General features: G+C 34.9%; 1 protein-coding gene across 5 annotated transcripts in view; it reads left to right on the plus strand.

Moving 5' to 3' along the window:
* The window catches only part of LOC5564482, a 118,859-nt gene that overhangs the window by 83,456 nt on the left and 16,333 nt on the right, over positions 1-19,070 (plus strand). Inside the window, exon 1 of one of the 5 annotated variants that reach the window (XM_021846246.1) lies at positions 12,357-13,407. The exons of the other annotated variants lie outside the window; for them this stretch is intronic. Coding sequence (XP_021701938.1) covers positions 13,402-13,407 — 6 coding nt within the window. The 5' untranslated portion in view covers positions 12,357-13,401. Of the gene's footprint in view, positions 1-12,356; positions 13,408-19,070 lie in introns of those variants that run through there. 5 annotated transcript variants of the gene reach the window in all.

The following is a 19,070-nucleotide window of genomic DNA, read 5'->3' on the forward strand; positions in this document are numbered from 1 at the left end:
GAGACGACGACGGCGGTGACCATACCTCGCGTGCCTTAAGCGGTCGGTGGCGAAAACCTTTGAATCATGCGCTTGATAGTCTATGACAGAGGTTTTCAAACGATAAATGATTACGAGTCACTCACTGTGGCAAAGTTTTTGTCTCAAGCTCCAAAATACCGCTATTTACCAAATGTATGGATGATGAATCCATTGTCGTTTACAAAAATTTCATCACACGTCCAGTCTTGGCTATTCAAAATACAGAATTTGATGATTTCAGTCAACTTGCATGCAAGTTTACCAGCTTGTATGGCAATTTATTTGCTTAATACAATACTTATCAAAAAAGTTCATAATACTTATGATGCACAAAAGTTATTTTTTTTAGGATAAGAAAAGTTTTGTATTTTGCTATATAAGAGAAACGAAAAATTTTGTATGAAGACTGGAATCATGTTGAATAAAAAAAATGTCTAAATTTAATCGAGCAATGTGAACCAAATTATATCTGAAATGAATGTTGATGTTCTATTTTGCATACTTAGATCACTGAAGAGTTTGATTAATCATTGTTTGAATTTCATGTGAACATCAATTAATCCAGTGTTTTACACTATTTAATGTGGAGACGAACCTGGCACAGGCTGAAAGTCTCGATAATAAAAATAATAATAATAATAATAATACACAATTTTGGTTACCTATCACGTGCTGAAACATTTTTGAGCACGGCTTTAGATTCCGAAACCCCAAATTTACTAGAGACATATAACTTTTCCCTTGAGACACGCAAAAATATTATTTTTATTATGCTTGGAAGGGTTACTTAACATATCATAGGGCATTTTTAACGGCGCATAACAATAAAAACTACAATTTTTTTACCTATTCAATAAACCGTGCCTTCGCATCTATGTACAACACCGTTAACTGGGGGCAGACTAAACTAAAAATGTCTCTCTTGGAATTTGATCCCCATATAATAAAAAAGGTGTCCTTATCTACTAAATTTAGGTTCCCTGAATCAGAACTAACGTCAAAATTTTTACAACTCGTATATTTGACTATTGAAAAGTTGAAATATGAAAATCAGCATACATCTAAAGGTAGGCAATTTCCCTTGAAATCAACACGTTTTTCGAGAATAAATGGTTTATATTTGGAAATATATGCTTGTATTGCTGTATAATTTCTGAAATTAATGCAGTATTTCGCACTTAAGCTTACGGAACATTTTAAAAACTCAAAGTTTGCATGTAGGGGTAGAACCAGCGGATTGTTTAGTACTGACTTTTCCATTAGGCGGCATCCACAAATTACGTAACGCTCTAGGGAGGGGATCAAAAATTTCCAATTTTAGCGTTACGTAATAAATGGATGCTGCCTATATTGGTCACACCTTAAAAAATTATGTGTATTTCTATGCGAAACTGAGGAGGCCTGAAACAAAGCGTTACAAAATCTGTAAATGACAAAAAACTGCTTTTGGAAAAAACGAATTTTAAGTTTTTTTCATCAATGTTTCGTTCCTTACAAATTGTATGGGAACCAATAAAACAATTCATTCTGTTTTCTTTTCTAGAGCTACGATTGGCCTTAAATTTTTACCGCTTTTCACAGACCCCTATGTGAACCATAAATGACGTAGCTTTTTAGGGGGGGGGGGCTTCACGAATTTGTGGCGATGTGTGACGATGGGGAGGGAGGGGTCCTAGCTAGTGGACGTAGCATTTTGAATTATGTCGGTAAAAAGAGAGGCGCTGAAAAAATGGCATACAATTATTTTTTATTAAACTTTTTTTTTTGGTTGACTTACAGACTTGGGTTATAAAACGATAATTGAGCTTCAAAACATTCATATGACATGATTGAAAAAAATCTATGAAATTTTAGATTTTCTCGATAAATGCAAGCAAACAGATTCTTATAAGTTTTAAATAATTATGTGAATATTATATTATATCCGTGTCTACTTGAATGATTTTTTAAATAAACAAAATAAAAGTTTAATAAATTAATAATAAATCAATACTTTAACGACTTGAAGAACATTGTTTTCCCATTTGTTAACAAGACTTGAAGTCAACCGTTTTAGTTTTATTCATTTTTTCTGTTGGGGTTTTATTTTTTAAGAGAATGAAATATGCTCTTTTTGGCAAATATTACATTAAAAGAAGATATTTATTCCGTGAATTATGCATTCATCTCCACCCAATCAACTCATCTATTTGTTTTGATATATCAATGCACTTGATGGAATAGCCTGAATATTGATGAGGACAACAGATTCGAGTGTTATCGAAATTGCTCTGTCATTCAATTTTCTTAATAACTCAGTAATTTGAAGAAAGATTATTTTTATTATTCAATTGTTTCATTGAAGGTTGTGTAAGATTTTTTATGTTTGGGTAACGATAATGAAGTACAGCTGAAGTATTAATAGAGATGAAAAATGAGTATAACAATCGCAAAAAAAATTATACCTGGCCACCGATTGCTGTTTTTTTAATTGGATTATGAATTTATTATTTCTTATTAATATATTTTGTTGATCATTTTCATTGAAATATATTTCCTAACAACGAAAAATTTAAAAACAATCCTCTTATATTACGAAATTTCTGTTTAATACATTATAAAATATATTGTACTCTAACTCGTTACTGTTAGCTTCATCAATCCAATCAAAGAATTTTATTATTATGTTTTCACTTTTTTTTGCAAACATGTTATTTTATAGAAACAACAGTAAAAGTTATACAATTTAGCCTATGTGAATCTGGAAACCAAGATTATCTAACTTAAACAAGAAATATGTTCATTTAAAACTGTTTTCCACATTACTTTTGAGCGCTACTGTATATCAAACTGTTATTCGTTAGATTATCCTTACATTTAAGTCAGTAATAATTATCAAATTTTGTAATGAACTTCTGAATTCAGATATTCTTGTTTCAGCCCAGTCGCAAAGAAAAATAAATTTAAAGAATGTGGGGGGGGGGGTGCTTGATATGCTACGTATTTTTTAAGGGGGAGTATCAGCATTTGTGACGAAATGCTACAAGGGGGGAGGGGGGTATGAAAAATTAGTGAAAAAAATGCTACGTCATATATGGACGGCCCCATATAATTTGAATTTCATTCAGGAAAGAATTCTCAATACTTCGAACATAAACTTTAGAGTTTTCTAGTTAACAAGCTTACTCGAATATGTTATTTTACAAACTTATTCGTCTTACCAAATTAATGAATATAGGAAAGTGTCACAAAATTTCAAGTTATTTCAAGTGAAAATAAGATCAATCGGACCACAAGAAGCCGAGATCAGAGCCCCATTCGATCATGTTTCATAAAAAACTGCCAAAGCTTACTTTTTTCTGTCTATTTACTGTATGTAAAAGTTGTCCTGAAACATTTTATAAACCGTCGTGCGGGGTGACATTAGTCCATAAGGGTGACTTTGGGCCAATATTTTTACAGCAAGCTAATGGAAAAATAATGAGAACAACGTGTCAAGCTTCAAGATTACGTTACAAATAGCCCCTAGGCCCAATGTCACCCCACACGGAACTTATTTTGTTTTTTTTTTTTGTGAGATTTAAGAAACATTGCTTAGAATGTATGCAATATGTGATGAATTAGGAACAATACTACAACTTTTTTGCGAACTCATAGGGTAGTTACAGCCAAAAATCTTGCAGGAATTAACATCCAAAATCCTGCGGGAAATTTTTGCAGAAGTTCTGGTGGAACTTATGTTATCTATAACAGTTTTTTTTTTCGGTGATTTCCAGGAAGAACGTTCCGAAATGAAGGATCTTTTTTTTAATTTTTTCGGTAATTACGATGGCGTTTGTTGATTAGCGGCAGTTTCAAAATTTATGGAAGATTTTTTGATTAAATTCATACCAAAATTGTGAATTTGAACCACACCTCTCGAAGATCCACCTGTCCCAGGTTGAAAATTTTCTCGAATTCAATGGGCACATAATATTTTTATCTTTATGCTGGCCCGATATACAAATGCTAAAATGGTCAATTGACAGAGAAAGTTCTCCGGTCACTGATCTCAGATAACTGTGGAAGTGCTCAAAGAACACTAAATTTATTTGCAGACTCTGTCTCAGTTTGGACATAACGTCAGAAAGAAGAAGAAGCATAATTTAATCATTCCGAAAAATACTAGGGGAGCGATATTTTACATGAAACATTTCCTTAGCAATGCTCTATACGAATGACTAGTAGGACATTAGTTTGATGTTTTAAAATCATTTAAATTGTTTAATGTGAGCTTCTTTCATCATATTTCAGAATTTTGTGAATAATTTTTAGTACTATGCCTCGACGTAAGAAGCTGTTCATAGAATTCGTGGACTGAATATTATTCATTTCAGAAATCTCTCTTTTCTCTCATATACTTAGATGAACAGAATTTTCATAACGTTCGTGGATCGTAATCCGTGGATAGACTCACCCTCTCCTCGATAGATTCACGTAATTTATCGACAGACCCTTATTTGGAAATATACATGCAAAAGTTTTGTAAAAATACCAAAGAGTTATCTGCACGGGAAAAAATCCTGCAGTAAATATTATAATTCTAACCTTAGAGGGTTACTAAAATTTTTATTTTTTTAATAAATATAATTTTTTGCAATCTAAAACCGATTTGAATACGTTTTAAGCAATGATTTATTTTTATCCGCGAATTTTTAATTCTGGTTTTTGAATTTTATAATTTTTAATTTTGAACATTTCTATCTTTTTTTATTTTTTCCTGGAAAAGCCTGTTTTGGTTAGCTATGTTTGAAAAATATAATCATTTAAGGATCTGCAGTATTTTTCAAAATATGGTTTTCTCATTTATTTTCTGAAACAAATTTTGTTTTCCGTGTAACTAACGAAAAAAAAAACTGTTTTAGAGTAAATAATGGGCAAAATCCGCACATGCTCCAAATCCGTACACTTCATGCAAATAGAAAGCGTTTTGTATGAAGTGGACGGATTTAGATTCATATCTTAGGTGTACGGATTTCGATCCAACACGGTACCACTAGGCTCTGATTGGGGAAAAATAATAAATGTAAGAATTTGTAAACTATACTATATATAAATAGGAATCAAGCATTTGTGGGTTATAAAAAATAAATCAATTTTTCAAACATTTTTCTAAAATACAAAATTGTTTTAGATATCATAAGTTCCAAGGCATAAATCATTCAAGGCTAAAGTCAAAAACAAAATTATGTTATGAAAAGCCGAATTGAGTACTGTAGCATTTGATTTCACTAGTATTTGTATCTTTCGTACTCAACTTTAAGCCGTCGTCAGTGTCGCGTAATACTAATTATATTGATTTTCAAGCTACGGAAGAAAATCCAAAAGGTACCTGACGAAAAAAATTCCAAAAGGTTAACTGACTACTCCCATTATTGACAGTACTATAGAATTTCAATCAAGTGTACCGTAAAACGGGGTAACTTTGATAATGTGGGTAACCTTGATAGTGCACAACATACTAAACGAAATAACGAAACGAATACAAAAGTAACGAGAATCAGTATGACACTCCATGTCAAAGCTATTTTCGTTGGAATCAAAATTAAAATTTTGTTAGATTTTATTATTTTTGCAACGCTTACAAACAATCTGTTCTATGATCACTGTTTGATGAAGTTATAATGACTTCGTCACATCCTTGACAGCCTAGTTGTAGTAGAACATAAATTCGGTCTCAAATCTCTTTGCGAAAACCATTTTTACAAACTGGGACCATTTTTGTAATCTATATCAGAAATTTCCATACAGCGTTAAACGCCTAGAGGTATGCAACGTTCTATAAATGTTACGTAATTCATTCAATTTTGTTCGATTTATACTCCATTATCAAAGCTACCCCAAAACAGAAAACCGACTTTCGATTATATGATAAATAATATATTCATTCAGAATAAATCTTTTGACAATCTATCAACTGCAGTATATAGGGAAACAGCATGCATAATTATTCAAGTTTTTTTTTTCGAAAAACTATCAAAGTTACCCCGTTTTACGATATAGGGTTTTTTTTTGTGGAAGATCCTATCCTTATCCGAAGTCCACTAATACTTTGGAGCATTTTAGTTGAACCAAGTTGAGCCTTCTTCTCAATTTAGTGTTTTACAAGCTCTATCACATTAATGACCTGGCCGCTTTCTTTGACACTTTTGAGCATGTTTGACGTTTGCTTAGTCGACAAAAACTCCACAGGGCTTTTGGTTTTAACACTGGGGTTGTTCCTATCTGACATTTCAGAAGGGACACGGATAACAAAATACACCCAAAATTTGAGTTTAAGCCAAGGGGTGTGACAAAATCTAAAAAAAACATAAAACTATGTTTTTTGGACTCAAACAAACGAAAAACATTAAAAAAAAGAGTAAAAATGTGTTTTTGGCATAAACTTAAGCGTTTGGCACTAAAACTGGGACAGGGCTTTAGGACCCTATTCAACAAACTTCAAACAGTGCAATATTCTCCAAACTTAAAACAGTTGATAGATTTTGCCAAACAGATCAATTTTACCCTAATTTAAAATTATTGATAAGGCATTTCTATTTAGAAATATCCTAGGTACCCCATCAAATTTGAACCTAGGTCCAAAATCTTCACCGAATTCAAAACATTACAGATTTTTGAAACTTCGAAGTTACAGATTTTTGAAACTTCGATATCGGCATCTTATACTGTAATAACAGTATCCTGAGAGAATTCTGAACAGAAATATGAGCTGTCTGAAGAGAAAAAAAAATGCTGTTAAGATTCCACGAAAACTTTTACAAGGCTATAAACAATCTTGTTACTATTTTAACAATACACAACAGTTCTGTAAATATTTCGTCTATAACTCTGAATGTGTTTGTTGAATATGTGTTGCGTCGGAAGAGTTCTTATGAAAGTTGAAATAAGAATTGTAAACAAAGCCCTGTAATGATACCGACCACATTCTGACCAGAATACAATACTGGTATTACGAGCTTTAGGACATTTGGTCGACAGTACATTTGGTCGAATTGACGTTTGATCGAATGACTTTAGAGAACATTTCGTCAAAAGATTATTTTGAAATGATTGATCGAAAAATCGTTTGGTTTAACTGAAATAATACCAAATTTGATTTTTTTTTCACAATGGGGTAACTTGCACGTATTTACCTACGCTCTATAACATGGTTAGTATATGTACTAGTGTATGTATAGGATAAATTATTCTTATACATGTTCTTATTCCTCATTCATTTTTGGATTGTATGGCGGGAAGCAATTCAAAGGTAATTGTTTCTACTAATGGCTCAAAGTTGGAAACAAGACGATCTGTTGAATTTATTATTCTTTCAAACTATCATCATTCTTTGAAAAAATCCTACTAAATATTTTTGTCGTTTTGTTATTTGAATATTAAGTTTATTATTCTTTCAAAATGTCATCGTTCTTTATCCAATGACAACTGCCAGGACCTAACGGGACCTATCTGTCAAGTTTTACAGCGTACTACCGTATGTTAGAATTTGGAACGTGGGGACCAGACCTGATACGGTATGCCCAACCAGTCACCTTGAATTGTCTGCATATAATGCACTTTCATACGTAGAATAAAGGGTTAAACTTTGTTGACCAATAAACGATTTTGACGAAATACACCAAAAGTTCCGCCTATAGGATACGTTTTGATATTCATGGTGAATTAATGAAGTTATTGTGTATCATGTGAGGTTAGATGATTCCATTTAGCCAACAAAATGTCACATTTTATTCAATTCACAGGATCAGCCTAATGAGAAAAATGAAATTATGTAACATTAACAACGCAGAGAGTCAATCGATTTTGTGGATGAGTCTGGGTGATCAACTGGAATCCCGAAATATCACTCGTCGCTTATTGAAGGATTGACGTTTGACCCAGAAACACAAGTACACCAATGCAGATCCCTTGCACTTTATAATGTTGTTCTAGCATAAACAACCTCCTGTAACAGCACCTACCATACATACCTTCTCCTTTTCCAATGACATAATTATTTTGTATGAATGTCAAAATGCCACTCTGTAAAATATTATAAAAAATCCTTACGCGACTAAACGTCCTTTAGATCAAATGTTATATACTTTTTAAAGCAAACAGCTTCTTTTCGACCAAATGTTCATTCGACGAAATGTCCGTTCGATCAAATGTACTTTCGACTAAACGTCATTCGACCAAATGTTATTGATTCTGTTAATACCAACAGCCTTCCTTAGCCGAGTGGTCAGAGTCTGTGGCTACAAAGCAAAGCCATGCTGAAGGTGTCTGGGTTCGATTCCCGGTCAGTCCAGGATCTTTTCGTAATGGAAATGGAGAATAATCGAACCTGCCACATGACAAACGAATGCAAAAATGGCAACATTGACAAATGAAAGCTCTCAGTAATAACTGTGGAAGGAATCTATGACATTTGGTCGAACGACATTTGGTCGAATGACGTTTGGTCGAATGACATTTGGTCGAATGGACATTTCGTCGAATGGACATTTGGTCGAAAATAATTTAATTGATTGAAAAAGTGTTCGACATTTGGTTGAAAGAACATTTAGTAGAGAATTTAGTCAAATGTGGATTTTTCAGATTATTGAACAGATTCACATTTTGTTGTTAGTACAGTGATTGAGTGATTGAAAATAGGGGGTGCCTAGAACTACATAATAGAGCGCAAAAAGTCAGCTTTGTTCTACTTCTGAAACTTCTATAATGAGCTTCAAGCCTTAATAATGCGTCGAGCGATATTTCGGAGATCCAGTTAATCAGACTCTCCCACAACATCGATCTACTACTTGTGTTGTTGACGTTTCTTGCTGACATTTTTTTCATTCAGGCTTATTCTGTCACTCGGATGAATCGCAAAGAGCAGATCTTATGAGGCAGAAGTTAACTTCTGTCACCACAGTCGACTCATCTCTAATCTCTGATTTTGATTGAATTATTTATCAACCGATTCCATCGACAAGCCTCAAGGAATGTAATAGAGCATGAGGTCACAATAAACTGATTTACCATGAGTAAGACAATGACAATGACAGGTGACCAAATAGTTCTATACACAAATGTTTCATGTTTGGTTTCCACATTCCAAATTCTCAAGCCCAAAGACCACGCTTTAAGACCTAAAACTCAAAAATGTTTCAAGCAATCACACTGAAAGCTGTCATTCAACAAAGATTAGCATTTTTAAAGAACGATGACATTTTTAAAGAATAATAAATTCTATATAGCTTTACTGAAATGAAAGCTTTAGCAGGCCTTTTCTTTAGAATGATGATATTCTAGAAGAATAATAAATTTAACATATCTTCATGTTCCCAACGTTGAAGTAGGTACTGTAGTTTAAAGAACATTTACAGTAGCCAAATATTTTGGCTTTTGCAGGCCTTTTCTTTAGAATGATGATATTCTAGAAGAATAATAAATTTAACATATCTTCATGTTCCCAACGTTGAAGTAGGTTAGTTTAAAGAACATTTACAGTAGCTAAATATTTTGGTAAACCTAGGAAAACTATTTCTATAGCATATGACATAATTTATTTTAGGATTCTACAAAATTTGGTAAAATAAAACGTCCCGTCTTCAGGCCCAAAAACGGTTGAAAAATAAAATAATTGATAAGAATTATTAATCCTATTTAGGCAGAAGTAAAAAAATCCAGCTTTGTTCTATATTTGTTGGACAAAATTATTACAATATATTACAAAAAAAAAAATATCCGATGTCCAATAGACAAAATTTCATTTGACTAGAGGTTCCAATGGCATTCGACCAAATGTCCATTCGACCAAATGTCCGTTCGACCAAATGCACTTTCGACGAAATGTCATTCGACTGAACGTCATTCGACCAAATGTCATTCGACCAAATGTCCTAAAGCCCTGTGGATGTGCTTATAAAAACAATAAACTGAAAAGCAGGTTCTGTCCGAGTAAGGACGTAATGCCAAGAAGAAGAAGAAGAAGAAGAAGATGGTGGATACCTGGGAGGGAGGCACAGATACTACATACGAAATATAGAACAACGTTTATTCGAACTGCAAGATAACTCCAGCTTGGCAGGCTTGGGGAAAATCGCTAGTTTTTTTTTGTTGTGTACTTTCGATATTTCTTGACAAACATGGAAAAAGGGCCACAGTTTTCTATGCACTAAATATTCATTTTCAATGGAAAAAGTAAAACTATGTATTTTTCAGTGCTTTATATTCAATCAGATTGAAAAGTGCTCACGTGACATTACTTGCATTGTGTGCATGAATTGATTTTCATTCGATTTTTGTCACTTTCGATGAAATGCGGAAATGTGTTTTAATCAGTTACGCGCTTTTTCCATGTTAGTCCAATGTTTGAGATCTGGACTCAGAGTGACAGTTCGTGACAGCGGAATCCCGGCTCACTAAGACGTACAGAAATTTTGTATTGGTTTCTCCCTCCCAGGTGGAGACTTCACTAGTAAAAAAAAAGAATAAACTGAAACATATAAGGGCGTAAAACTAAAAAACATGTTTAAATTTCGTTTTCTTTAAATTACATGAAGACGTGAATCAAATGCATGTATTGTTACAGCATCATGTACACTGTTAAATTGTTAAGTGCACAAGTCTGAAAAATCTGACAACCGTTCGCGTTGAAAATTGATCAAATTGCTTGCATGCTGGTGGTGACCAATCGGATAAGTTTACAACGCGGAGCGCTGTTTGATACTCAAGACTTGTGCTCTTAAAAATTCAAGTTGTGTCTTCGTTCTACAATCATCTTAAATGAGTACACATGCATTTTTCAACTAAAACTGCTTTTATTTTACACTAGTGGTCCCGGCAAACTTTGTTTTGTCAAGTAGGCTGGAGAAAAACGCCATGAAACACGTAAAAAATGACAGTTCCGTTTACTCTGTGCTGTTTATTTACACAATCCCGTCAGAACACTTTAGGAACATAATTATCGAAGAATGTTCAAATTCTGATAGCCCGTTTCCAAGTCATTTCGTGATACGCAAACACCATTCCATTTTCATTTATTTAGATGATTGTGTAAATTTAAAGTGAAATTAGATCTCCAAATACATGCAGCTCACATTTTCAATAGATGACTCATCAGAGCTGTAGTATTGTTACTCCAAATAGACGGCAATCAATTTTTTAGCCTTTAGCTCTATTTTTAAGTTATGAAGTTTACGACATTTTTTCATTGGCTTAACTAAAAGTTTATCCGAGCCAGTTTTAATAATAATTGTGCAGCTCTGGCTATAGCTAATTCAAAATAAACCACATAATTTAAAAGTTCTAATTCTCTGAAGAAGGTGTAATAAACACCGAAACGCAGACAAGCAAGACAAGAAAAAAAGCCGAGAAATTCCCCAGTGATATAAACTGCACTTCAATGTAATATTTATATCTTAGAATCTAAACATACATAAGTTTAATCTGACATTTAAATTAACCTTTAGTTATTTGTGCAACTGAGTTTGGAAAACACTGTAAAATGGATGCATATGTACTGAGTGTTATCTACTAGAAATAAATCTTTCATTGGCTTTTTCGTTGATTATGAAGTATTGAATTCCAGGGATGCTCATTTTTTATTACCGTAACACGATTGATTTGACACCTTCCTCTCTATCTTATAGGTACATAGTTACAGATTGTCCGTTGATATGATCATATGCAATGCTTGATAACACACTAGCCCTCTCGAGGAGAAAAAAAACAAAATTTCAGCAAAACTTCTTTTTTTTTAGTCTACATTGAGGAAATTTATCAATCAGCTGTGAAAACATTTCGAAGGACATTTCTGTATGTTTAAACAAAAACACTAGTTTTCAAATATGGATGATTGCGTAAGCCTCGAAGTTGTTCTATGATTTTAGTGAAAATTTTCCATGAGTGCCATGGCTACTTGTACAAGTATACTCAGAACAATTCAAAAACTTTTTTTTATATGCTAATCACAATTTTTGGTACGTATACTATACGCAGATTGTAGCAAGCCTTCAAATATGGACCTATTGTTGATGATATTCAAGGCCATACTGAGGAATAAGTTTTAATTGGCAATTTTTCGTAGTTATTTCATTGCCTCAACAAAAACCCACCTAAGCATCCCCAGTCTTAAACGGCCATCCTCCACCTGCCCAAGACCTAATCGAGCGCAACTAACCAGATGCACAAGCACAACACCAAGCAGCACATAGAAGAGGTACTGGACCAGCACATTAACAACAACCATTCGTTCGCTCTCACCATTAGACCTTAAGACTAAATAGCGCCTAGATTATCAACATTAAACCCATTCAACCAGTCAGCCGCCCATCTTTATGCGATGCCACCAAGCTTGCATCAGTTCTGCTCCGGCTAACGGCTCAGACTATCACGGATCGCTCTGCCGAATAGCTGGGCCCCGGTTTTCTGTCCACCAAGACCAAAGTCTCGCGCAATTTGAGGTCGGAATCGCTAATAGGACCGAGCGTCACCAATCGGTGGCTTCTTCGGCTTAGTCGGAGTTTTTAAAGGCCACCGAAAGCCTATAATCGTTCCTTCGCTGGACGGCATTATTCGTGGTTGAGAACTTTACTGAAGCGTGACGAACGGTGGCGGCGATTACTGCACCCCCACTGTAGTGGACACATTTTTTGGTGGATGACTTCGTCAGTACCAGTGCAGATAGCCTTGTAGAAGCATGTGCTATCGCCAGCAGCCACCCTGGCCTCAGGGTACATCCCTGGGGCAACCGCAGCAGCTTCAGTGACTGGAACACGGAATTTCCCGAAGGACATTCCAGCTGTGTACATATAGCGAGTGCAACGATTTCCGATTGATTGCTAGATAAGTGTATTTGGAAATCGAAAAACAATAAAACAAAAATTGAAGCCATTCAAAGTTCGTTCAAGTGGAAAACAAAAAAGTTCAACGACTAAAGTGACTCAAACTCGGTGACATAGTGTAGAAGAAGTTACATAGGTGACTGTTCAACAACACGGTCAGAACTTGAAAGCCAAGAAAATAGCTTTACTTTTCATAAAAGTTTACGCATATTTTTAACTTGTCTTGCACCACATACCCAACCATCGGACTGTCTGCTCAAACGGATACCTAATTGAAGCTGAAGGCACGAATGTTGTATTGTGTGTGAGTAGTAGGAAGCACCTGATACTTTTACCGAAGTACACAACTGAGCCTGGAGTAAATAGTGAAACGGCCACGGCCCGTTTGTTGCCTCTTGCTGGTTGAAGACGGGTTACTCGTTCAGCTTCTCTGTCGCGGAGAAGTTCTAAGTGCAATTGAGTAATTGGTAATTGGAAGCACAGAAGACGGTGTGTAGATTTTTTTTCGGATCGTGAACAGTTACTATGGAGATAATTGGTGATCATGAGGGTAGGTGTTTGTGATACGAATATCTTTGAAGAATGTGAATTGAAGATAAGTTAAGGTTACCGCATGACTTTATAGGATGCAAATCGGTGCACCAGTCTATGACTAAAGTGGAAAAAGATTAATTATAGAAACAAATAATTACTAATTCTCTAATCTCGAACACATTTGATTATGTATTAATTAATAATACGAATAATTATTTTTACTTTTCCACGTTAAGCCATAAAACTGGTTCTGGACTTAGGTTGGCGGCTATTCAATTTTACTCTCATTTGACAGCCGCCCTTCACCCTTGGAGTTCAATTCATGGATGGATAAGTTAATTTGTCGGTTTTTTCCAGGGGGGGTATACGCAACGAGATGCGCCTACCGTTCATGTTTTGTGGGTGTATTCGTTTGGCTCACAACGCTGCTAGGCATCCCGCTGTTTGAGTGTTGAAATGCATCAGCATTTGCTGCCTGGCATGGCTCGCGTTCGACCTGTGCTGTTTGGGTCGGCCCGCGTGAGAGATGATGCTGTTTGGGACGGCCCGCCCGAGAGATGATTGTTAGGCGAGCTTTGTTTGTAGTTGACAGCCGTACACCCACCCTGGTTTTTTCGTTCTTCATTCCCTTCAAAAGATCATCTTTTTCATTCAACGGCTAGAAAACATGTGTTTCCTTCTTTTAGCCTTCAATAAATGGTGTCAAGGTTCGTCTAAAAATGTAAGGAGCATTGCACACTGGGCCAGGAGCAGAATTCAGCCAGACCGACCGAAAAAAATGCACTCCTGAAGCGCTAGAGGTTTTGTCTGGCTAAATTCTGCTCCTGGCCCAGTGTGCATTGCATCCGAAATAAGCGATTATTGCTCGACTCGATAGTAAGTATCCATTGTTTTGATCTAGGCAGACCAATTTCTTATTGATTGTTTCCTTGATGTTTCGCACATAAAAGCAATTCCCAGCTAATAAGTTGTTTTTTTTTTTGCGAAAATATCTTCTTACGTTGATCATCGTTTTCGAAGATACCAAATTAATCACTAGATTTCAATATAGGCGAATAAAATATTTGCCGACTACCGACATCATGCGAATGACTTCCGTAATAAGAAAGATTTAGGCGCCTAGCTTTCTTTGGATTTAATCAGTGGACTGATATATATGCGAATAAAATTTGTGCCCAGTAGTGCAATTTAAGTAGGTAATTTCCGAAGTAATAAGTTTCCAGGCGTATAGGTCTCATTTAGTTCTTCAACTTTGTCAAAGACACTAACTTTGTATCCCATCACTGGATTGAGATATAAGCAAATAAAATGTTTGTCTACTAGCGCCACCTTGGGAGAGTTTTTCAAACTACTATGTTTCTGGGCGAATAGATCCCATTTAGTTGAGCACTTTTGTCGAAGACACCAATTTCGAATCTCATCGCTGGACCGAGATATAAAAAAAAAATTGACCACTAGTGCCACCTTGTGAGTGTTTTCCGAACTAATAAGGTTCTAGGCGAATAGGATTCATTTAGTTGTTCAACATTGTCCAAGATACAAACTTTGTATTCAATAACTTGACTGAGATATTAGCAACATAAAATCTTTGCCCTTTAGTGCCATCTAGTGAATGTTTTACAAACTAATAAGGTGAATAGATCTCATTCAGTTGAACACATTTGTCGAAGACACCAATGTTGTATCTCACCACTGAACTGAGATATGAACAATCAAAATGGTCGACCACTAGCGCCATCTTTTGAGTGTTTTCCGAACTAATAAGGTTTAAGGCGAATAGGTCTCATTTAGTTGATCAACTTTATCGAAGACACCAATTTTGTATCTCATAATTGGACTAAGATATAAGCAAATGAAGTTTTGGCTCACTAGCGCCATTTTGGGAGTGTTTTCAAAATTTATAAGGTTCTATGTAAATAGGTAACACAGCGTAACAAAAATGACATTTTTGCGTGTCTCAAGGATCAAATTATGTGTCTCTAGTAGATTTGGGGTTGCTGAATCTGGTGCCATTCTCAGAAATGTTCCAGCACGTCACAATTTTTAGCTACAGGTCGCCAAAGTTGTATAAAACACTGGTTTTATTAATGTTTACATGAAATTTAAAGTACAATTTATCATACTTTTTTGTAATCTAATCCACCAAACATGCAAAGTAGAACTTGAACTTTCATTTCAGACATAATATGATTGAAATTGCGCGATTAAATTTCGATTAAACCGATTTTTTCAACATGCTTGCAGTCTCCATACAAAATTCTTCGTTTCTTCTATATGGCAAAATACAACAATTCTCTAAACCATCAAAAACTAACTTTTCCGTATCGAAAGTATTACAAACTTTGATGATAAGTATTGTTATACGCATAAAGTTTGAATTCTGTGGCAAATTAAGCCAATATATTACCTTACAAGTTGACAAACTTGCATGCAAGTTGGCTGAAATAGTCATTTTTTGCATTTTCAACAGTCAATATCTCAAAAACTAGACGTGCTATGATATTTATGAAAACGGCAATGGATTCAGCAACCCTTAATTAAGTGAATAGCGGTATTTTGGTGCTGGAGACAAAAACGTGTTCCGCAGTGTAATATATAGTTGTTCAATTTTGTCGAAGACACCAATTTTGTATCTCATCGCTGGACTAAGATATAAGCAAATATTTGTTTGGCTCACTAGCGGCATCTTGGGAGTGTTTTCCCAATTTATGAGGTTCTATGCAAATAGGCATCATTTAGTTGTTCAACTTTGTCGAAGACGCCAATTTTGTATCTCATCGCTGGACTAAGATATAAGCAAATAAAGTTTTGGCTCACTAGCGCCCTCTTGGGAGCGTTTTCCGATTTTTAAAAGTTCTATGCGAATAGATATTATTGAGTTTTCAACTTTGTCCAAGACACCATTTTTGTATCTCATCGCTGGACTGAGATATAAACGTAGCAAATATTTGTACGTCGGAAAGTTGTTTCATATGTTGCTTATATATGCAACATTTGTTGGCGTCTGTGCGCCACCTGGTGAGTTAATTCTGAATTAAAATAGTTACCAAGTGGAAGTCAACAGCCCTGTGATCAACTTTGCAGAAGACAGTTTTCTCGTAAACCTCTTTATTTTCAAGATATTTGCACTACAAGTACTCTGCCCATAACTGCATAACAGTCACATTCGACATTTTTGACAAATTGGAGTTAATACCGGGGAGAGTCCTCAAATGATAAATACTTTCGATCAACTTACTAAAATCTGTGAGTTTGTTCTAGAAAATTCGAAAAAAATACCAAGTTGTTTTGTCACATTGGCAATTGTAACCGCATAACAGTCACATTGAGATCATACATGAGCCTTATAATGTAGTAGCAACGAAATTTCTATCAGAATTATTTTCTGACTGTTCACCCAATATGCGATATGAGTTGTGCAAAATTTCAGACTTAAAGAAGCTCTTTTGAATTCTTAATGATTTTTTGAAATTTTAGTTTCCTCCCATACTGCAGTAAAATGCAAACTTGGTATCCCATTTACTCAATGCCTACTTTTGTCGAATGTTACAAATATGCAGTTATGGGCAGTACTGTCCTATTTATAGGACGCTGGGCGTTCGGGGCTTCTGTCCTATTTTTAGGACGCTGCACAGTGCGTTGCTCCATAGACAAAAATCAAATTTCAAGTTATTTTATTCGGCGATAATAAGTATCCACAAGTGTTTATAGATAACATCGGCTATTGAAACGTGTATTTATAAGATTTATAAAGCACTAAAACGACTACAACAAGCGTCGATAGTGACAGTTGTCAGGGTGGCAGAAAAACATAATTTTGTCGCATGTTTTCAACATTACTTCCAACTAGTACGGAGGGTGTTGAAACCAATCCATTCAATCAAGATTTGAAAGAGAACATATTTGAAGGTTGGTAAAGTATATTTGATGGAATGAGCACACCAATTTTAACTTTGAATATGGAAAATTGGCACGATTAGTTGGCTATGAAATCAAACTTATGAAATACTAACATGTAACTTTGGTTATCGATTCAAAAAAAGTTCCACCGATTTCCACCCTAAGTCACTCACAGACATGTTTCTCAGAGTGCCCTCTAAGGGATCTGAAAGATACAGCTGCAACTCCCTGCAACTCTTCGAGATTTTCAACTATTTTTCGGTATACTCCTTAACCAGCACAAGTATGAAAATGAGTTGTTTGTGATAAAAAATCCGAAAATCTCGTATCGCTATGTGGTCAAAGCTGAACCAGACATTACACCAGAGCAAGTTTATGTTTAAAATAATATATTTTTAATGAAGTTTCCTATTCAAATTTTATGTTAAAAACTAGTTCCTATTCAAATTTTATGTTAAAAACTAGAAAATATAAAAAAAATATGCGCATTTTTTGCATAAAGGCGTATAAGTGACTTTTGCAGCTATAAGTGTGAAGAGACATATTTGCAAATAACTTCTTACATCATTATAGGCAATAATAGTACAAATTACGAGGTTTTTCTTGGAAAATAATGGAATTGGTGCTTAGGACAGTTTTGCGATTATGCGTATACTATATGTCATTTATGCAAATTGCAGCTCTTTTCACCAGAAAAAACTTTTCCTTTCATACCAAGGTGCTTAAATGGCTTGATCTTCCAGTTTTGATTTTTGTCCCGCATCTCCATACATTCAACGCACTGTGCGCTGGACGGATATGGGTTAAGCACATTATCCTGTACGTGCTTTCCAACCGCTTTAGGTTTCTTCACGTTCTAAGCGCTTTTGACCAGATTGGTCCTCCATACCTTTGTATGGATAGCGCCACGCTTGCCAGTAGCGTGTCTAAACCAGTAGATTATGCAAATCGAATGTACCTTGGGTTAATTTCCGCTAGAGTTCAGTATTTGGGTTATATTTTCAAAATCGGAAGGTTTCAAAGTATTCCATCGGTGAAATTTGGATTTTTTCCACTTTTTAGCTTTTTTTTCATATAAAGACTATGAAAATCAATGAAAATCACGTTTTCCTACACATTTCAGCCCATACAAAATGTATGGGAAAAAATTCACCGATGGAATATTTTGAAACCTTGTATGCTAGTTTAGACATGAGGGTTGGATCCACTTATTTTTCCTCTCTGTCTTAAAAAATCCATAGTCATCCATTACATCAATACCTCATGACGATTAGAGTAAATTCTGGAGCTTTTCTACTCAGCATAAGGAAAATCGTCCATCCCGAAATGGTTATGAAAAAAAAGAAGGTTACTACTCCGAATATGGCTGCTAAGCAAACAAAGGAAGAGTAAATCTCTGAGTCAATTAATTCTTTTTAAGGAAGTGCGGTTTAAACGTGGGAAGAAGGGCGTTTCTTCGGCATTCCTTCCAAAGGTAAAATGGATAATTTTAAAATTGCCACGATTGCTCTCGCTAAGTTTCCTGAAGCAGCCCCAATTCCAAGTTGTTCGATTTAAAAGAGTAAGCAAAGAGTTCCGCCAACCGGGATCGGTTTTTCCGACTAATTTAACACTCATAATTTTAATCGTACTCATGAACAATCTAATTATGTTCATAAGATACGCATATTTAAAGGATTCAATTTTTTTCGGTGTTCAATATGATTTTTTAGATTAGTATTTTACATCTCGTATTTGAACTTCTGTATTATGTTTGGTACCTATTTATTAATTAAAATA

This window comes from Aedes aegypti, chromosome 2, assembly GCF_002204515.2.
Source record: "Aedes aegypti strain LVP_AGWG chromosome 2, AaegL5.0 Primary Assembly, whole genome shotgun sequence".
Classification (NCBI taxonomy): Eukaryota; Metazoa; Arthropoda; class Insecta; order Diptera; family Culicidae; genus Aedes; species Aedes aegypti.